Source organism: Pogoniulus pusillus, chromosome 39 (genome assembly GCF_015220805.1).
Source record: "Pogoniulus pusillus isolate bPogPus1 chromosome 39, bPogPus1.pri, whole genome shotgun sequence".
NCBI classification, from domain to species: domain Eukaryota; kingdom Metazoa; phylum Chordata; class Aves; order Piciformes; family Lybiidae; genus Pogoniulus; species Pogoniulus pusillus.
Genome location: NC_087302.1, coordinates 932,268 through 953,644, shown reverse-complemented (window position 1 = coordinate 953,644; position 21,377 = coordinate 932,268). Strand labels below are relative to the sequence as shown.

The window sequence follows — 21,377 nt, the reverse complement described above, 5'->3', positions numbered from 1 at the left end:
GAGGAGAGGAAAATATCAATGTCTACAAATATCTGAGGAGTAGGGGGCAGGTGGAGGGGGCCAAGCTCTTTTGTCTGGTCAGCAGCAGTAAGCCAAGGATCAATGGATACAAACTGGACCATAGAAGGGTTCAACTCAACACGAGGAGAAATTTCTTTCCAGTGAGGGTGGCAGAGCCCTGGAGCAGGCTGCCCAGAGGGGTTGTGGAGTCTCCTTCTCTGCAGACTTTCAAAACCTTCCTGGATGCATTCCTGTGAGGACTACCCTGGGGGATCCTGCTTTGGCAGGGAGGTTGGACTCGATGACATCTGGAGGTCCCTTCCAACCTCTAACTGTCTGTGATTCTGTGACTGTCACCCAGGGCAGGTCTGATGAGCGTTGGGTAAAGGGCAGGGAGGATGCTGCTGCCTTTCGCCTCTTGCAACATAAAAATGAGCATGGAGGGAGGCCACGAGGTGGCAACAAGCACCAGGAGAAGGACGAGAGCTGCACCCACAGCTTCCCTGGATGGCTGGCACCCGGCACAGCCTCTCTTGCTAAGCCCAAATGCGGCTGCACCAGCGGGGGTGAGAGCCGAGAGAGTGCCCTGAGGAGATGCCCCCTCCACACTCGCAGCCCCCAGCCCACTCTGCCAGGGGCCAGGCCCTTTTGCCAAGCAGGAGACTGAAGCCTCTGCAGAGACCCCAGGCACATCTAATCCTGCAGTGGTCTCAAGTGAGAGACACAGGCAGCTTCAGGAAGGTGTCCGACAGCTCTAGACACAGACAGACTGCTCTGGCTCAGCAGACAGCAGTCACCCCAGACCCAGCTACAACCCTGGGGTGCAACCAGCTCTGCACTGGCCAGGGTACCCCACCTCTGCCTCTGGGCTGCTGGGCATTTGGGCAGCTCTGAGGGTCTCTCTGTCATCAACTCTACACAGAGCAAAGGAGTTATGAAGAGGGATGGAGCCTGTGGTCCACACCTGAGCAGGTGCAGGGGACACCTTCACCACCAGCTGTCCATTCAGGAAGACCTGATCACCAGGAACTGAGCCCAGCCTCTGTCTGGGAGCAACCAACTCCTCTTGGTGCCACCCCCACTCATCCCCACAGCTCCTGAGCACAAGAGGCAGAACTGCTCAGCTGCAGCCCCATGCATAACACCCCAAGGATCTGGGAACACCTCTCCAAGACCCCTGGCACAGGGTCCCCAGGCCATGAGGCAGAGCTGGCTCACTCCAACCTGTATGGTTGTCACTTCCCAGCCACCACAGCCTCCCTCCCTGCTCTGGGAAGCACCCTGGCTGTGGAATGTGGGGGTCTGGTGCTGGGGCCTCACCTGTGAGACACCTGAGAGCCCCTCAGGCTGGACATGGTCTCCTCCAGGTTCTGCCGAAGGTCCAGCACATTCTGCACCGTCCTCTTCCTCTGGGACTCAGGGTCTGCAAAGAGACAAGGTGGTGGCTTTGAAGGGATGAATGGGTCCTGCACCCCTTTGCCCACATCTGTCCCCCCCAGCCCCTGCTCACACCCCTCTGCCCATGGCTGTGCTCCTCTGCCCCTTCCTGCACCCCTCTGTTCACAGCTGTGCACCCCCAGCCTCTTCCTACATCCTGTGCCCCCCCAGCTCTTGTGCAGCCTGCTGGGAAGGGACTGACCAGGGCTGGCACCACGTTGGAGCTCCACCACCATGATATGCTAAGCCCAAAGGTGCTGTGGCCGGGATGGGGATGTTAGTTCCAAGAGCAATGAGCTGGGCAGTGGCCAGCAGGGCTGGGGGGACCCACACAGGAGGCAGGAGGCCACCTACAGTCAGGTGAACCTAAAGTACTGTGACTGCTCCATGGGGCCACACAGGAGCAGCTGCCCTGCAGGAGTGTACCCAAACCTACCCCTGTGTCCCCCCAGACCAAAAGGATGCTCTGGTGATGCTGCTGCAGCATCCAGCACGCAGTCAGCAGGAGCTGAGGAGATACTGGGGAACAACCTGAGCCCCACTCCTGCCTCAGGCCCGGGGCAGAGGTGGCTGCTGCTACTGAGGAGCAGCTGCTGAGACTGAAACCCACCTGGGCACAGCCTGGGGCTGGAAACCCCCAGCTCCAACTGCCCTGGGTTGCCCATGCTACTGGTGTGCCCCCCTACCAACCTGCATGTGGGCACACAGATACCTGCACTACAGCCACTGTGCACGTCTGCACACGTGAATGCACACACACACAGAGGAGGAGGGCATCACTCCTGGCACAGCCCTGCCAGGCTCAGGACCTCAGCTCCAGCCCCCCATGCTCCTGTCCCCCACTCGAGTGGTGGGCAGCAGCTGTGCCACTGCCACTTCCACTGCCCATTTCAAGCCCCCAGGGACGTGGCTCCTCCTGATGCCAACAGCTTACACGATGCGGCTGCAAACCTCGGAGCGCTGGTACCCAGCAGCAGCACCGTGTAAGCTGCAGCCACGATGGGCACCCTGGGCACACCCTGCCTGGGCAAGCTCCTCCCGCAACGCCACAGCCACACGCCCAGCGCAGGGGCAGGGCTTGCGTGTGTCCCCTTGTCCCCACGGCACAGCACTGGACACACCCAGGGGTGATGCTGCCCTCTGCTCACCGCCCCCTACCCCATCCCCAGCCCTCACCCCCAGGCGGCTGCAGCTCGAAGCAGTAAAGCGGCTCAGGTTTCCCCCCCGCCCCGGGAGGCGGTGACGACCCCCGATGAGACAGGTTAAATCAAGCAGGTTGTAGCAGCAGGGCTGGTGAGCCCAGGGGGCACCGACACGGCTGGCACATGCCACTGGGTAAGGACACGCAGCCCTGCCCCGTGCGCCATCCAGCTCCCAGAAGCAGGCTCAGTAAGGAGCGCCCAAGTCACGAACTGCTCATTAAAGCTTCGCTGTGGTTCTCCCTCCCTGCCCGCTGGAGGAGCAAACAAAGGCACCCAGCGCCCCCTGCCCCCCCGCCAACCCCCCCCGAGTGCCACAGAGCCGCAGGACAGGGACGTGCAGGCGGTGAGGGCACAGGGATGGAGCAGAGGGAGGTGCAGAGGGACTCAGTTACAGGAGCGCAGAATTAACCAGGGTGGGTAGGACCTTTGGGATCATCAGTCACAGAGTCACATCAGTCACATCAGTCCCAACCCCCCTGGATGGGCAGGGACAGCTCACACTAGATCAGGCTGGCCACAGCCTCATCCAGCCTGGCCTTAAACACCTCCAGGATGAGGCTTCCACCACCTCCCTGGGCAACCTGTGCCAGGCTCTCACCACCCTCATGCTGAAGAACTTCTTCCTAACATCCAGTCTGACTTTCCCCATTTACAGCTTTGTTCCATCCCCCCCCGCGGTCCTGTCACTCCCTGACTGCCTCGAAAGTCCCTCCCCAGCTTTCTTGTAGCCCCCTTCAGATACTGAAAGGTCACCATAAGGTCACCTGGGAGCCTTCTCTCCAGACTGAACAGCCCCAACTGCCTCAATGTCCCATAGCAGAGCAGCTCCATCAAGTCCAACCTATCACCCAGCACCATCTAAACAACTAACCCTGGCACCAAGTGCCACATCCAGTCGATTTAAACACTTCAGGGATGAGGACTCCACCACCTCCTTGGGCAGCCCATTCCAATGGCCACTCTGCCATGCACTTCTGCCTAACATCCAACCTGAACCTCCCCTGGCACAGCTTGAGGCTGTGTCCCCTCTTCTGTCACTGGCTGGGATAAGAGACCAAGCCCACCTGGCCACAGCCTCCTCTCGGGTAGCTGTGGAGAGCAGTGAGGAGTTGCTGGTGCTGGAGGCTGGACCCCACCCTGCTCTGCAGCTGTGCCCCCCAGAATGGCAGGCAGAAAGGGTCATGTTGGCAGGTCAGGAACACCTCAAAGCTGCCAGGTCCTGCCCTTGAGCTGCCTGGGAAGATGGATTTTCAGGTGGTGACCTGAGGCCATGTCCACTGCTGCCAGAGGGCAACGGAAGGTGCTGGGGGGAGGCACATCTGAGCCTCAGACATCCACCTGTGTCCCAGGCATGCTCAGCACCCTCGTGACTCAGCACCCTTAGCTCCTCCACCCTGGCCACATTCAATGGGTGCTGTTCACCCTGAGCCAGCCCCTGCAGCCTGCAGAGCTTGGCACAGCCACCCCAGCAGCACTGTGCCTCTGTGTGCTGGGGCAGGATACAGCAGCACAGGATGGCCACCAGCACTGCCCTGGTGCAGCCAGTGGCTACCAGCCCTCTGCCAGCTCAGCAGTTTGGTCTTCCTGGGCATGGCTCCCACCCAAAAACACCCTGGCTGCCCCCCCATGACCACCCACAGCCACGGGCACAGAGCCAGCACTTAGGCCTGGTGCTGCCTCCTCCCTGGGTGCCGTTGCCAGCAGGGCTGCTGCAGCCACCCACTCCCCAGAGAGCAGTGGGACCAGGACAAGCACTCACTGTGCCCCCAGCTGCCCTGGGCACATCTCCCTCTGCATCCCTGCCGCTGCTGGAAGACCTCGCAGCCAGGATCCCCAGAGCCCCCAAGGGCTCAGGTGCCCAGCAGAGGGCTGGAGAGTGCTTCAGCCCTGGCACTTCAGTGCCACGGCGCTGAGCACCATCCACAGCAGCACCCACGGCACCATCGGCCCCCCAGGCCTGGCACGGGTTGCTTCCCTCCCGAATGAGCTGACAGCCCAGGTCACTCCAGCTGCGGGGGACACTCCAGCAAACCCAGCAGCTCTCACCTGGGCAAGGGCCAAAACGGCCTCGAGGAGCTGCAGGCTCACCTCTGGCACACGTCCCACCGGCCACGGCGCTGCCAGAGCTCAAGTGCCACCCCCCCTGCCCGCCCTGCTGAGCCAGGAGGAGGGCACCAGCCCCACGGGCTGCCCTCCAGCTGCGGCGGGGGGTGCCCGGGGGCTGGCTGGGCTGCAGCGCGCCAGAGCCGAGCTGAAACCAGAGCCACGGGGAGAAACCGGAGTGTGGGAACGGCAGCGGCAGGCTGGGGTCCGCCTCGCAGCGATTTAGCAAGCTTCCCGCAGCCAGATGTTTCCAGCTGCCGGGGCGGGGAGCAGCAGGGACGGCTCAGCCCGCGCTGGGGCAGGGTCAGTCAGACACCCTGCCTCGGCCCCACGTTCCCTGCTCCGCTGGGGTGCAGGCTCAGGGCTGGCTGTGCCTCTGCCCCAGCCACACTCGCAGCTCCCTGCTGCTCCCACAGGCTCCATCCTGCTGCCACCGTCCCCAAGCCCTGTGCAGGGAGGCCTGAGGCACTGCCCCCATGCCAGGCTGGGTGTAACCTTCCCTTGTCAGCTCAGTCTCACCCTGCAGCCACACTTGGGCAGCTCTCCCGGACCCTCCAACCTTCACTGCTGCTCCATCCAAAGAAGCTGCACCCCCCAGCAGCAAGGGAGGGGATTCTGCCCCTCTGCTGTGCCTGCTCAGACCCCCCCTGCAGTGCTGGGGCAGCTCGGGAGCCCTCAGCACAGACAGGGACCTGCTGGGGCAGGGCCAGAGGAGGCCACAGCAGTGCTGGCAGGGCTGGAAGGGCTCTGCTGGGAGTCAGGCTGAGAGCTGGGGGGGTGCAGCCTGGAGGGGAGAAGGCTCCAGGGAGACCTTCTGGTGGCCTTGCAGTGCTGCAAGGGCTGATCAGAAAGCTGGGGACAGACTTTTGAGCAGGGTCTGCTGTGGCAGGACAAGGTGGGGATAGTTTGAACCAAAAGAGATTGAGATGAGATGGAAGGAAAACATTTTGGATGATGAGGGCAGTGAGACCCTGGTCCGGGCTGTCCAGGGGGACCATGGATGTCCTACCCCTAAAGACACTCCAGGCCAGGTTGGACACAGCTCTGAGCTACCTGCTCTGCTGGACAAGTCAGGGTGTGGGGAGAACGGGCAGCTTTGGGTTGTGCCCATGTCCCCTTTGCCATTGCTTCCAAGAGGTGGCAGCTGCCCTGCCTGCGGGGTGGGCACGGCCAGGTCCCTGCAGCTGGGCGCTGCCAACGTGGCCAAATACGTCAAGGAAGGAGGAAGTCATCGACTGCAAATGGCTCATGGCAGCTCCATTCAAAGGAGCATGTGGCCAGCAGCCCCCGCTGGGGCCAGGCAGGGCCATGGCCGCGGGACACGTGTGCCCCATGTGCCTTGGCACTGAACCCCTGTGCCTGTGTGTGCGAGCAGCCCGAGCGCTGGCTGGCATCGTGCACGGGCTCATGTGGGGGCCACATGGCAGCAAAGGCCTCTGCCTGCAGGGGTTGCCCACGTGCACAGGCATGGCCTTGCACACATGCCCGCGTGTCTGCAGGCAGGGGGGTGGGCAGCGCTGGCACAGAGCGTGGCACAGGCACGCAGGGGCCCCTGCCCCGCACAACCCAGCTGGACTCACTGCAGAGGAGCAGACTCCCGGTGGCTTGCTGCAGACCCTGCGTGGCGAGCAGGAGCACAAGGCCTGGCAGTGTCTGCCTCCCCCCGGAGGGGCCCTGGCACACAGTAGCTGCCATGCATTTCCCCGAGCTGGGAAACATTTCTGACTGGTTGCTCAATTCCTTCCAGTGCGTTGGAAAACTCAGCAGCTGCAACACAAACAACCCTCCCGGGGCTGTCCGCGGGAGTCCTCCAGCCCGGCCAAGCTCCCCTGCCCCGCAAACCCTCCCACGGATTCTCCTCCCCTCCCTCCACGCTGCCTCAGGCCCTGCTCCCAGATGGCTTCGTGAATGAACCAGCCCAGGGCTCCCTTTGCTGGGGGTCTGCAGATCCCCCACCCCAGCACTCACAATGCACCGCAGCCTGGCTGCCAGCCCGAGGGGGCACCGGGGCACCCGAGCCCCCGAGCAAGCCCTGCTGAGCCCAGCGGGTGCCCAGCTCACAGCAGAGCATTTCCATGTGGGGGAAAATGGCTTTTGCTGGCACTTCCTACGTCCAGCTCTGAGCCGTGACCCCAGGGCAGGGGGATGGGCACAACCTGCAACCCTTCCCCTCGTGGCTTATTTTAGTCTCTCCCTCCCCTGACAGCTGCCAGAGGTTAAACGAGCAGCAGAGGTGGCTAACAGGGCTCTGGGGGTGACTGCCAGGGCCGCAGTGTCTGCCTCCACCATCAGCCTCATTTTCCAGCCCAGCCCCACCCCTGCGGGCCCTGTGTGCTTGCTCCCCCTGGGGGCACCAGGACGCCCCCCAGACCCTTTCCTTCAGGAGATGCCCCAGGGCGCCTCAGCCAGGCTGAGATCATCCTCCCACCCAGTGCCTCGGGAGGGCATCACTCCCTTTCCTCATAACCTGCTGCCCCTCTCCATCAGCAGGCAGCAGATCCAGCCTGGATTAACTGATTTCATTGCCAGGAGTCTCTTGGTGTGAGCTGAGGGTTGGTCACCCTCAGGGTGCCAGGCATTTGGTCCTGCTTCCTGAGGGCCAGGGATGGGCCTAGGAGCCCTGTGCTGCCATGCAGCCCCCCAGTAACATGGTGCCCAGGTACCTGGGTGGCCAACAGGCAGCCTTGAAACACCCTGAGCAGACCAACAGCAGCCCCCAGGCTGGAGATGCCCTTCCTTGGGGATGGAGAGGCTGTGCCCCCCCTGCCACCAGGGGTAGGGGACATGCAGACACGTGAGGATGGGTCCTCTCCCTGACTCCAGCCAGGGCAGGCTGGGTCCCTGCTTGCTGCCACCCTGCACGTAGCTCTGTGAGGGCACACAGGCTGCCAGGAGGAAGTTGGGTGCAGCCCAAGGCGCTCAGCACTCGGCAGAGGGAGGAAAGGCCAAGCAGCAAAAGGCAGGGCAGGTAACGGGGTTACAGAGGGCAGAGCTGGCTGGCACACTGTGCCCTAGGAGCGGTCTGAGTCTCCCAGGTGCACCCCTCCTCTGGGGACGCAGCGAGAGGAGAAGCAGCGCAGGAGCCTCCTTTGGAAGGGCCCTCCCACACCCCACACTGCGCTGTGCCCTCTTCAAACAACCTGCTCTGCAGGGGGCTCTGAAGTGACTGCAGTGGGGAAGGAAGCCCCAGCCCCTGCCTGCCCCACTCCCTGCCTGCACCATCCTCTGCCTGCACCATGCCCTGCCTGCACCAGCCCCTGTTTGCCCCAGCCCCTGTCTGCCCCAGCCCCTGACTGCACCATCCCCTGCCTGTCCCATCCCCTGCCTGCCCCAGCCCCTGACTGCACCATCCCCTGTCTGTCCCATCCCCTGTCTGCCCCATCCACTGCCTGCAGAATTCCCTGCCTGCCCCATCCTATGCCCTGCCTGCAGCATCCCCTGATTGCACAATCCCCTGCCTGTCCTGTCCCCTGCCTGTCCTATCCCCTGCCTGCCCCATCCACTGCCTGCACCATCCCCTGCCTGTCCTATCTCCTGCCTGCCCCATCCCCAGCCTGACCCATCCTACCTCCTTGCCTGCTCCATCCCATTCCCTGCCTGCCCCATCCCCTGCCTGCACCACCCCCTGCCTACACCACCCCCATCACCGCAGCCACCCCAGCTGGGGCAGCCTCACGCCGTGTGTGGGAGCTGTCACCTCCGCGCCAGCAGCAGAGCAGTGGCGACAAAAGAGGACTTCAGCAGAATCAGCAGAATCTGCTGCTAAGCCTCGCGAATGACTGCTCCTAACGAGGGCAGGGCTGGGACCTGGAGCCTGGTCCCGTCTGGCTCCAGCCAGCCAAGCTTTTAAAAGGGATTCAGACTTTCTCAGGCTCAAGCAGCCATAAATCTGCTTAATTGGGTCTCTCCCCTACACGAGTTTCCAACCGAAGCCGCTGGAGAGCTCCAGGCCAGGCCTCCAGCCCATCTGGGGCTTGTTCTTTCAGGAGAGACGGCGCTTGGCCCCGAACCACCCCACCTGCACTGCTCCTCTGCCAGCAGTGAGAGCCTCTCACTGCTCAGCACTGCTCAGCCTCTCTGCTCCCCATGCAGCTCACTGCCATCACTGCCATCCACACTGCAGCTCCCCTCCATCCACACCACCCAGTGCAGCTCCCCTCCAACCACACTGCCCAGTGCAGCTCCTCTCCATCCACACTGGCCCATGCAGCTCTACTCCATCCACACTGCCCAGTGCAGCTCACTGCCATACACACTACCCCATGCAGCTCCCCTCCATCCACACTGCCCAGTGCAGCTCACTGCCATCCACACTGCCCACTGCAGCTGCCCTCCATCCACACTGCCCACTGCAGCTCACTGCCATCCACACTGCCCAGTGCAGCTCCCCTCCATCCACACTGTCCCATGCAGCTCCCCTCCATCCACACTGGCCCATGAAGCTCCCCTCCATCCACACTGCCCACTGCAGCTCACTGCCATCCACACTGGCCCATGCAGCTCCTCCCCATCCACCCTGCCCCTCACACCCATGAGCCAGGAGTGCCCAAAGTCCCCTATGTTGGGGCAGACTCTGCTCCTGTGCTCAGCACTGCACCTCATTGCAGCACCACTGCCTGCAGAGTGCTGGAGAAGCTGGGGGCACTCCAACACCTCCATCCCCAGGGCCAGAGGTCTCCAGAACAACCCATAAGAAATGTTGGGACAGCTTGGGATAGAGGGGGCAGGTGGATGGGATGGGTCCATGCATCAAGGAGTGTCCTGAGCCTCTGGAGACTGGCACACAGAGTCAGACTGGTTTGGGTCAGAAGAGACTTTCAAGCTCCTCCAGTTCAACCCCCTGCAGCCAGCAGAGACATCTGCAACTAGAGCCAGGCATGGGGCATCTCCCACCTCACTGGGGAACCTGGGAGAGGGTCCCACCACCCTCAGTAAAACAAGCTGGTGAGAGCCCTGGAGCACAGCCCTGTGAGAAGAGGCTGAGGGAGCTGGGGGGGTGCAGCCTGCAGCAGAGGAGGCTCAGGGCAGAGCTCATTGCTGCCTGCAGCTGCCGGCAGGGAGGCTGTGGCCAGGTGGGGTTGGGCTCTGCTGCCAGGCAGCCAGCACCAGAAGAAGGGGACAGTCTCAAGCTGTGCCAGGGCAGGTTCAGGCTGGATGTTAGGAGGAAGTTGTTGGCAGAGAGAGTGATTGGCATTGGAATGGGCTGCCCAGGGAGGTGGTGGAGTCGCCGCCCCTGGAGGTATCACAGTATCACAGTATCATCAAGGTTGGAAAAGACCTCACAGATCATCAAGTCCAACCCTTTACCACAGAGCTCAAGGCTAGACCATGGCACCAAGGGCCACGTCCAACCTTGCCTTGAACTGCCCCAGGGACAGCGACTCCACCACCTCCCCAGGCAGTCCATTCCAGTGTCCAAACAACAAGCCTGGCTGGGGCACTTAGTGCCATGGTCTGGTTGATTGGACAGGGCTGGGGTCTAGGTTGGTCAGGATGAGCTTGGACGTCTCTTCCAACCTGGCTGATTCTATGATTTCTTCCATGGTAGCAGACACCCAGGGTGCCACTGACTCCTGGTTAACAGCTCTACAGCCTTAGGCACACGAGGTGCCATCACTAGGGGTCACCACACAGGGCTCTGACCTAAGGAGGTATTCAAGGCTAGGCTGGATAAGGCCTTGAGCAACCTGTTCTAGTGGGAGGTGTCCCTGCCTATGGCAGGGAGGTTGGCACTGGATGAGCTTTGAGGCCTTTTCCAACCTAAACCATTCCATGAGCCTATGATTCTAAGCTGGGCCCTTGCAGAGCAGCATCAGGCCAGCCCTGCAGCACCCTGTGCCCCAGCTCCACCCTGGACTTGCTGTCCCCCAGGGCTCAGTGCTGTTGGGGAGGATCAGCACAGTCCTGGCCAGCAGTGTGGCACAGCAGTGCCCAGCCTGGGCACTTTGGGTGCCTGCACGCTGCAGCTGTAAGGCAGCCAGCGGCAGATATTCAAGACGATGCTGCAAGAAAAAACAAACCAAACAAACCAAACCCAAACAACAACAAACCCCAAACAAAACAGAAAGGAGGAAGAAAGCAAGGAAAAAAAAAAAAACCAACCCGCGAACCCAGGCCCGGGCGAGGCAGAAGGTGGAGCTGGCCCCGGCGCAGGGGCCCCGGCGCAGGCAGCAGCAGGTTCGCACTCCCCCCGCGGCACCAGACGCGGGTCGGACGCTGTGGAAATTCGAAATTCCAGATGGCTCTTTTGGGGTGGGTTTCTTGTCGGGTGGTTTTTTTTCCCTCCTCGCCTCATTGCCAAGGCAACAAGCCTCGCTGTCATCTGCCAGTTGCCATAGAGATTTCACCTGATTCTGCCTCAGCGGAAGGCGAAGCCGCGGAGCGAGGAGCTCGCTGCTGCCCGGGAGCCGCCAGCGCCTCCGCCGGGAAGAGCGCAGATAAATGGGGCTTTATGGAGGGAGGCAATGGGCCGATTCAGAGGGTCAAAGGAAGGCACTGCGGGTTTCCAAAGCACAAATCAGCCCTTCACTTAACTGCTCCAGCGCCCTCCAGATGTGCCGAACATCTGGGGAAGTCACCAGCCCCCGCTCCGGGCTTCGCCTGGTGGAGGAGGGGGCCGTGGGCGCAGGGGGAATCCTGCGCCGCTCCTGGCGGTGTCTGGAGGATCGGCTTGGGTTCCCTGCAGGGATCCCGAGGTGTGGCGGAGGGCACAGGGCCGACGGCTGCTCAAGCCACATCTTTCCCCCCACATCCACGCCCCACACTGTGCGCAGCCCCTCCCCAAAGCCCCTGTGGCCCAGAGGTCAAGTGGGCCGAGGGACGATGGCGCAAACGTAGAAGACGCCAGGCAGAGGGAGACCCCCGGCGGAGGGTGAGGATGCCCACGGGCTGTGCTCAGCGCAGGTCAGCTAACACAAGCACGGGGGTTAAGTGCCACACACTCCAGGGGAGCCACAGACAGCACTTGCTGCACATGGGGCACTGGTGCCATCCCCAGTGGCACTGTCACTGCCGAGGACCCTCCGCGTGGGTGGTGTGGGTGTGTCCATGCACCGAGTCTGGCCGCAGTGCGGTGCAGTCATTCCCCCTAGACCCACGCTCACTCCCAGGTCCTGCAGGGCCTTCCCAAGTGCCTGCCCTGCTCCCCAGCACAACTGAGCTGCCCAGGACCTCCAGACATGTGCACCCAACCCCTTCCTGCTCCAGTTGTTCTGGGAATAAAAGCCTGCGTGAAAATCCAGCCCCGTGGGGATTTATTACTCCCAGTCACACCCACACTCGCAGACACAACTTGAGAGCTCTGTGACCTGCAGCAGCAGGTCAGACTCGCAGTCAGATGCCCCAGATCAGCAGATGTGAGGACTGGAGAGAGCCTCCTCGCCTCCTGGAGTTCCTTTACACTAAGGACATCGAATCCCTTGGGCATGGGAGAAGATCCTGGGTGCTGGCAGGACATCCACGGGTGGCTGTCACCCCTGGATACAACAGGCACAGATCCCCATGCTCATCCCTCTCTGCCCTCCTCTGGAAGCCCAGGCCTTGCTGAAAGGGCATTTATCAGAGCCAGGAGCCTGTCCCCTCCCCAGCCCACAGCCAGGGCCAGCAGGGAAGGGCCCAGCTGGGCAGCTCTTGGCTCGAGTTGGCTCTGTTTTGCAGGGGGAACAGAGTCATTAGCAGAGCCAAGCACCCCATTCCCAGCCAGAATATGGCCATGCTTGGAGAAGCTTTATATTCAGAGAGACAAACAACTCACATTTGCTTTTTAACTGTTGGAATTGCACCCACTGGGACAGAGCAAACAGGGAGCCCTTTGTGCCCCTTGCCTTGTGACTGTGAGCTTTGTGCAGAGCAATGCGTTGCAAACACAATTCTCCCTGGCCTCAGCTGGGCTTTGGTAGACACTTGGTCTGTCTGTCCATCACCAGATCAGCCAAAAGGGCCTTGTGCATCTTCAGCAAGAATGCAAAATGTCCTCCCTGGCTCCCCTGCCAGCCACAGCCTGTAGAGCTGCTCTGTGCTGAGCTCCTTATGAGAGCCACCAAGACAGACGCAAGACACAGCTGGTGCTGGAGGCTTCACCTTGCTGAGTAACAGCGTGGGAAACCGAAGCTGCAGGAGGCTTACAGGCAGCAGAGCTGCTCACCCTGCTTACAGCTCACCTAGGAGCAAGGGAGAGCAGAGTATGGGAAATCCCAGCAAGGCAGGGGAGGTGCCCAAGCCACCAGAGTGCTGAATATCAGAGTTGCCAAGGCACTCACTGAACTGCCACGGGCACCAGTGCTGCTCAAAGCTGACACCCTGGAGAGGGGCAAGGGAGAGCCCATCCAGAGCTTGCCCTGGTGGCACCAGCTGACCCCTATCTTGGCCCAGCAGCACCACCCGAGGATGATCACCCTTCACTCCAGAAGAGTGAGGCCCCTGCAGTGCTGCTCTCCTAACTCTCAGCTTTGGGAGGGGGCTCATCACCACAAGCTCACCCCTGCAAAGCCCAGGGGGTGTCAGCCCACGAGGCTCCAGCACAGGCAGGATCAGACCCTAGGGAAGGAAAATGGTGCACAAGGTGGTCCCCCTAAGGGCACCTCGAGAGATGAGCCAGAGAAGGAGGTGAAGCCCCTCAGGCTCCCCAGGCCTGGGGGACCCAACCCAGCTTCGATGAGTTCCAGGCTGGTTCCTGGATCCATTGTTGCCACCTCCCTGGGGAGCAGGCAGGACCCAGGCTATTTTGGCTTCCATCTGGGGAGCTGCCTCCCTCCGCCGCACTGCCACGATGCTAATTTGTAAGGCTGATGATTAATTGATGTCAGGCTCATTACGGGGCCAACGGATCCAGCTTCCTCAGGAGTGCCAAGGACGGCGGCGGGGGGGAGGGGGAACGCGGGACGTGTTTTGACAGATGTTGTTGGAGCCGTGTGTGAGTGACGTCCTAACAACAGAGGAAAATAGGAGCCATTGCCATGGAAAGCCCTGGAAATGGGAAGGGAAGTGGCTGCACGCGACCCCCGCGCCCTGCCCCGCACAGCCTCTAATCAGCCCTTCACGCTCGGCCCCCCCGCCCGGGCGCTGCTCCCACAGATAAATGGGCATTGTGCAGGCACGGGGGGAGCTGAGCCTCCTGCCCGCGGCGAGGGCAGCAGGGAGGCCTCAGCCTTTCTTCTCCCCCTCCCCAGCCTCGCAGGGGGGGCAGGTGCCAAATTCGCGCTGGCAGCAGGCGCAGCAGCCTGCGGAGAGCTGGAAGCAAGTCGGCTGCACATGAGACCACCAGGACCCCGCAAGGCTCAGGCTCTCCCTCCACCTGTGGTTCCCTGGCAGAGAGGTGGGTAAGCACTGCTGGGGTGCCCGAGGGTGCTGGTCCTACCAGGCCATATCCAGCCCCTGAAAATCATGGAAGCATCCACAATAGCAATCTGGGAATGGCTGAGGACCAATACCCACATCACAGATGTTGGGATCCCTTCACTCTGCCCCATCAGCTGCTGAGGAGATGTCCACCCCAAAAGCAGCCCCACTACAGTCTGGACCAGGTGCAGTGTGAGCAGCAGGTTTGTGTGAAGAGCACACCCTGGCTCTGGCAGTGACACCTCCACACCTTGCACTCGTCTCCCAGGTCCCTGTGCAGCCAGCAGCTCCAGAGGCCCTTCCCAGAAGTAATCCAGTAACTCAGCGAGAGCCTGGGGTGACCCCAATAGTGCAGATAAACTCTGCTGCCCACCATGCCAGCTCCACAGTGCCACTCCTGCTGCAGTAAGAGAGGGCAGAGCATCCTGGCTATGCCTCACCCACAAGCGTGTTTCCCACTCTGTGACCTCTGCCATTACCTCTGCCAGCCCTCTCATCTGCCCCTTCCCACCAGAGCCAGAAGCAGCACCAGCCCCATGTGCCTCTCCCCATCCTGCAGCCCCACACCCAGCACAGCAGCTGACACCCAGGCTTTCGTCCTGGCACCTCGCAGCACTGCCCACATCCCCAGCCCAGGGTGCCAGGTCTCTACCAGCGAGGATCAGCAGCAGAGGTCTCTGCCCTCCATGCTCAGCACCACCAAACATGCAGCAGCTCCCGGGTGCTGATCTGCTGGTGCTATCATTAGGAACCTGCTTTAATCGCCTGGAGCAGCCTCGGCAGGGCGAGGGCTGGGGATCAATCAGCGCTGTCTATTCATGGCTCCCCCTCAGCGGCACGGGGCTGAGGGCTCAGCAGCAGGAGCTGCACCATTCTCCAGCTGCTCTGTATCTGCTCCTTCTCTTGCAGTGCCCTTCCTGGGTCTCCACCACGAGGAACAAGGTTCCTTGAGCAGCAGATGTGTTTCTACCACCAAAGGTGCTTTGCAGAGAAGGAAGATTCTGTCTCCTTCAGGAACTCTGTGCCGTGGGACTAAAGAGGATGCTCAGCACCTGAAACCTCTGTGACACCACCACAGGAGCTGCCACTCAGTCCCTGCTCTCCTCCCAAGAACCTCAAAGCCCACAGCATCTCCGCCCAGGAGCCCCAGCAGGGCTGGGGGACAGCCTGGAGGAAGATCCCTCCTCACCTCAAACCCATCTGCAGCGTTACAGCAAGTGGAGGGACTCTGCTCCAATGCAGGTCCAGGTTTTACCACAGGCTTGGCAGTGCTGCAGGTGGGCAGGGTGGACAAAGCTCTGGAAGAGGCATTGGCACCAAGAGGGGTTTCAGTGGAGCCTCTGGACAAGCCATGTGCCAGCTCCAGCAGCCACCCTCACCATGCACCCACCAACACCAAGAGCTGAGCGAGGTGAGTGGACAGTGGCCACGAGCCCCAGGCACATCAGCTGCCTCCCACATTCAACTGGAGAGAGGCCTGCAGACCCCCACCAGGGACCAGCCCCCAGCCCCTCCTGCTGCAGGGACCCTGTGCACAGCTGAGAGCACACCGAGCCCCATGGCTTGGGCGCTTTGGGATCCCCCCAGCCAGGATGGAGACAGTGCTGCTCCCTCTGCCACCAAGCACATGGCTGTCCCCTCCTTGGGATGTGGCCCTCTGAGGACAGCGAGGTGAGGGCTCTCCAGCAGCACCACAGCTGGGATTTATCCCTTTTCAGACGTTCCACCTCCGTGTGCTGGACAGGCCCTCCCCACCGTGGGAAGGAGCAGTGTGCTCCGAGCTCCTCTCCCCACGTTTGCTGCGGGGGCCTGGCCAAGCATTGAGGATGCACAGCCCAGAGCCACGACCGCTGCAGGAAAAGCCGAGCCAAGGCTGTAGCCTGGGGGAAAGCAGCAGCCAAAAGTCACTCAAAGAAGGAAGCAATTTGTCTGCTGCTGGCTCTGCTTCCCCTGACAAAGGAGCGCGGAGGGGAGCAGGGCAGGCTGCGGCCATGGCGGCACAGGGAGCAAGCGGCCACCGAGCCGGTGCTGGGGAGAGCTCACACCGGCAGCTCCCCCGGCAGGGCAGAGCAGGACGGGGGTAAAACACCCAGAGAGGAGCACGGCTGTGGGCCCTGCTTCCTGCTGCACACACGACGTGGAGCAGAGAACAGCCGCGGTGACAGCATCCATGTCCTCTGCATCCCAAGTGCACACCCAGCTGAGGATGCCTCTGCTTACTGCAGAGAGGGGTAGGACGAGATGACCTTTGGAGGTCTCCTCTAACCCAGAGCATTCCATGACTCTGTGAGAAGCATGGAAAAAGAGAAGCTGAGGGACCCCCGGCTCGACCCAAGCCAGGCCTCGCATCCAACAGCTCGGATATGAAATGCACACAATGAGCTCCAGCAAGTAATTAATCCCTTCAGGAGCACTCTAAGTGATTGCAGACAGTTTACCAAGGAGAGAGAAAAATGGGAAAGTCGTTGAGAAATTACCATAAAGCACTGCCTTTGCTGCTGCAGCGTGAAACACAATGAGCTCTGCTCCCAGATCCCTGCTCGGAGAAGGGAAAGGCAATAGATTCCAGCTGGCTCCCACCTATCTGCCAAGCTGCCAGTCAGGAGGAACCAGCCCAACCCTGCTGAGGCAGCACCAGCAGCATGTCCACACCGCCTCGGCGCTGCTGGCACGCAGCAGGGGGAGGTGTCTGTGCTATCTCAGGGCTTTGTCACCGACGGCAGCTCGCAGGAGGACTTTCGAGCGTCAGGGTAGCCACCAGCACCAGGTATAAACCCAGCTCATGGAGCAGGGCAAGACCTCTCAGCAATGAGGTTCTGGGGTCCCTGGTGACACTCAGCCACATGAGCCTGCCCACTCACCTGCCTCCATCTCCCCTCTCCATCCCTCTGGCCTCTCTTGCACCCTTCACCTTCTTCATCTAGAGGGCAAAGAGCCAGAGGGCTCTCGTTTGGCCAAATTCTGTCCCACTGCACAACCAAGCAAGGATCCACCTCTGTCCACACCCACCCTCAGGCAAAACCACTCTGCAAGGTGATAGAGCCTGCCATTGCCTGCAGACAGACAGGCACTCAGAGGAGGCTGTGGGGACATCTGTCACAGAAGCACAGAACATCAGGGGTTGTAAGGGACCTCTGGAAACCATCACATCCCATCCCCTGCCAAACCAGAGTCACCCAGGGCAGCTCACACAGGAACACATCCAGAGAAGGAGACTTCCTAACCTCTCCTGTCCCACTCACCCCCAAGAAGTACTGGCACCCACCTGGTGAGGCAGGAACTAAAGGGCACAGCAGCTGCCCTCTGCTTCCCAATCTGCTTGGGATTTTTCAGCAGCTGCTACCTGTAACTCTGGAGGTTCTTACCAAGAGCACTGGGAAAGGTATCTCCTCCTGTCCACAAAGTGACATGAAATCAGCTGGTTTATAAAACTAAAACCACCCCCCAGGCTTTCACTTCCACTTGAGATCACTCTGGTTTGAAAACCAGACCTTTCCCCCAGCTCCTCTCCAGGGTTTTGCCCTCTCTCTCCTGTTCTCTCCATGGTTTTGTTTAAAATTTCATCAAACCAGGGAAAAATTCTGGGACAGGAAAAGATGGGAAGGGGAAAAAAAATAGCAACTGTGGCTTTTGCAAACTCATCTCTGCAGAGGGGAGAAGCAGGGCCCAGACTTGCCCTCCCCCTCGTGAAAGGTGAGAGGCACTCAGAAGGATGAGGGAATATCAGATATTAACCAGTCCCCACACACCTCAGCAGCAGATGCAGCCTCACTGACCCTCTGCAGACTTCTGTGTTCCTTTGTGCTCCCAGCACAGCACAACCTCAACCAGCAAAAAGGGACAGAGGCATCAAGAAGGTCCCCAAGTGTGTCACAGTGCTCCAGCACTGACCATAGATATAATAAATGGTGTGGCCAAGGCAGGGACTGTGCCCCTGGAATGGGCACTGGGGAGCCCACTCCTCAAATACTGGCTCAGTTCTGGGCTTCTCACCCTAAGAAGGACGTTGAGGAGCTGGAGCAGGTCCAGAGATGGGCAGCAAAGCTGGGGAAGGGTCTGGAGAACAGGGCTGGGGAGGAGCAGCTGGGGGAGCTGGGGGTGTGCAGTGTGGAGGAGGCTGAGGGGAGACCTCATTGCTCTCTGCAGCTCCCTGAGAGCAGGATGCAGCCAGATGGGGGTTGGGCTCTGCTCCCAAGTGACAGGACAAGAGGAAATGGCCTCAAGTTTTGTCAGTGGAGGTTTCAAGAACAATTTTTTTCCTCAAAAGGGTTGTCAAAGTCTGGCTCAGGGTGCTCAGGTGGAGTCCCCCACCTGGAGCAGTTTCAAAGCTGTGGATATGTGGTGCTGAGGGCCACGGTTTAGCACTGGCCTGGCAGTGCTGGGTGAAGGGTTGGACTGGATGATCTGAAGGTCTTTTCCAACCACAATTAGTCTGTATTTCTGACCCTACAAACCCCCCAGTTGCTGCTCCCAGATGAGCTTGCAGAAACCTGAGCAGCTCATAACAGGGCTCTCACTCCAACAAGCCAAGTGCCAGAGTGTGTCCAGCTGTGCTGTGGCCCTGAGATGGTCCCTGGTTGTCCTGAGGCATGTCCCTCACACAGCCCCCATCTGGGGAAGGATCAAGAGATACCCAAATGCTGATCACTCAGCAGCCAGGTCTCTTCACAGGATCACAGACCACAAGATGTTAGGGGCTGGAAGGGACCCAAAAAGATCGTTGAGTCAACCCCCTGCCAGAGCAGGACCAGACAATCCAGCTCAGGGCACACAGGAACACATCCAGACAGGCCTGGAAAGGCTCCAGAGAAAGAGACTCCACAACCTCCATGGGCAGCCTGTGCCAGTGCTTCCAGTCAAGAAGTTCCCCCTTGTGCTGAGCTGCAACCTCCTGTGCTGCAGTTTCCATCCACTGCTGCTTGTCCTATCCCAGGGAGCAGTGAGCAGAGCCTGTCCCCCCCTCCTGACCCCCATTCTTCACCTGTGTGCCATGCCCAGCAGCCATAGGTGCTGCATGCAGGGCACTGATGAAGGGGTCCCAAAGCACCGTGGCAGTCTCAGGGGTCACTTCCACCTTAGGCTGATCCCAGTGCCAGAGCTGCCCCACCAAGGACAGCTGCTGTGCCCTGCCTAATGGCTGCTGGTGAGCGAGAGCACTGCGAGGGGATGAAAAGCTACATGGAAATGGAAGATCATTACCATGATCTCCTTGGAAACATCCCATCGGAGCAAGTTTTCCTTCCTCCTCCTCCTTCCCTCTCCCCATGTGCATGAATCCTGGCACCCCGCGCGTCTCTTGGCGCTGCCTCAGCACTGTGGGTCCAAGACGCAGGCGTCTGATTTCTAAAGCCATTGTCTGGGCTGCGCTGCTATTGAGCTGCAGAGCAGGGATGGCTCGGGATGGAAACCAGGCACCTCCTGCGGTACAGCAAGGGAGCTGGCAGACCCGGGTCTGATTTCTCTTTGAAGCTACAGAGAGCCTAAACCAAACCAAACTTGCTTCGTTCCCAACAAAGGGAACAAGAACCTCGGCAACAAAACAAACCAGCACCTCTGGCCCCTCAGCACCGCACCGCGGAGCGCAGGCAGCGGCGGCTTCGCCCTGCCGGCCGCGGCGGCTGCCTCCGGAGCAGCCTCGCAGGCGTTAATATGCTCCATCCGCTCGGGAATGCAAGGCTGGAAAAGCTGCTTTGCAAATTTGCTTTGGGTTGGGAGCTGAGGGTTTCTCTCCTCTCGCAGGCCATTACATTTTGCGAGTGCTGAAGCAGCCTGCTGGAGGCAGGGAAGGCTTTCAGGAAGCCCAAGAGCTTCCCCAGCTTTAGCACAATGATTATTTGCCAAGGAAATCACCCCAGAAAATTTATTACTTGCTATTGGCTTTCAGCTGCAAGCAGGGGAGGGAAGTGCACATCAGAGCAAACAGCAGCTGAGCAGAGCTTTAATCCTGCCCCCAGGTTACTCTGCTTTCCCCACCACTAATAAGCTATCTGACCAAGGCCACCTCCGCCGCACGCAAGGCTGCCACACCAGTTCTGCTTGCAGAGGCCTTTTGGAGCGGCTCTGAAACCCCAACCGACCTCCAGGCCCTGCTCTGCACAGCCTCAAAAGCATCTTGCAGGCTCCAGGAAGAGATTCCCTCACTCATCCCCCACGCTGCGTTATGAGCAGGGCTGTTCCCTCCCCTCGCAGGCACCGGCCACATGTTCTCCATCTGGGAGCTGATGCCCATGAGCCAATAAGCTCAACTTGGAAAACTAACTGAACATAGCACCAAATTTCTGAGTGCTCTGCAGACCAGGGCTGGCTGATGGATGAGAGTGCTCCAGCAGCACCAGGATGCTGCTTGGCACCACACAGCAACAGCACAGCTAAAAGGGTTCAGGGAAATGAAACCGAGATGGCTGAAGGTGCTGCAGCCTGAGCATCTGCCCTCTTCCAGATGTTCTTGCCTGTAAGGAAGGAGGGCCCTGGTCTGCTGCTAGATCAGTCTCCAAACTGCTGCTGTGCTCAGCCTGGAGCACGGGGGACACCAGCCCTGTCCCTCCTGCACCCTTGAAGCTGCTGGGGGACATTCTGGTCTCTGAGGTAAAGCTGAAGAGCTGCAGGGATGCTGTAGCTCTGCCAGGGCAAACTGCTGGCTGGGCATGGCCATGCTGGGCTATGTCTCTTGTGTCCCAGCACTGGGCAAAGTCCTGGGACTGAGACACCACACAGAGCAGGAACCTTCACTGCCCCTGCACAGCTACATCTGCAGCACCAGCACAGGGCTGAGGAGCAGGAAATCTGGGGTTTGGCCTGGGGGCTGCTGTGCCCAGCAGCATCGGGACCCAGCCAGCTTTTGGGGGCATTAACCACTTGACAGCAGGAGACAGGAGGCCCAGACAGTGACACATCCAGCCTCAGAGCAACCTCGGGTGAGCCATCAACATGGAATTTGCCAGAAGACAAGGCAGGGATTATCTTTGAGCCCCCAGCTATGTACAGCCTTAGGTAGGGAAGACTCAGGCCTGCAGCTGGGAGCCAGGCAAATGCTGGTGCTTCCCCTTGGCCAGCGATCACACAGCCACTCCCAGGGCACAGCAGGGCTTGAGCCCCATGCCAAGTCTGCATGCAGGTTGCTTGGGAGAGAAACCACCACTGCTAGCAGCCAAGGGGTGTCTGGCACACCAGCACCTCTGCTCCCAGCAACTACTCACTCACTGATGCCCATCTCGAGGTGCAATGCATGGCCTGTCCAGGGCCACTCCAGTTCCCTGGAGGGGCTTTTGTCACATCTATAAATGACCCTGGGGTCTGTGG

General features: G+C 60.4%; 1 protein-coding gene across 4 annotated transcripts in view; it reads right to left on the bottom strand.

The window, feature by feature from the left end:
- NAV1 (neuron navigator 1) overlaps positions 1-21,377 on the bottom strand; it is a 67,361-nt gene that overhangs the window by 29,997 nt on the left and 15,987 nt on the right. For all 4 annotated transcript variants that reach the window (XM_064173924.1, XM_064173922.1, XM_064173920.1 and 1 more), the window contains exon 4: positions 1,321-1,423. In XM_064173924.1, coding sequence (XP_064029994.1) covers positions 1,321-1,423 — 103 coding nt within the window. The remainder of the gene's footprint in view (positions 1-1,320; positions 1,424-21,377) is intronic.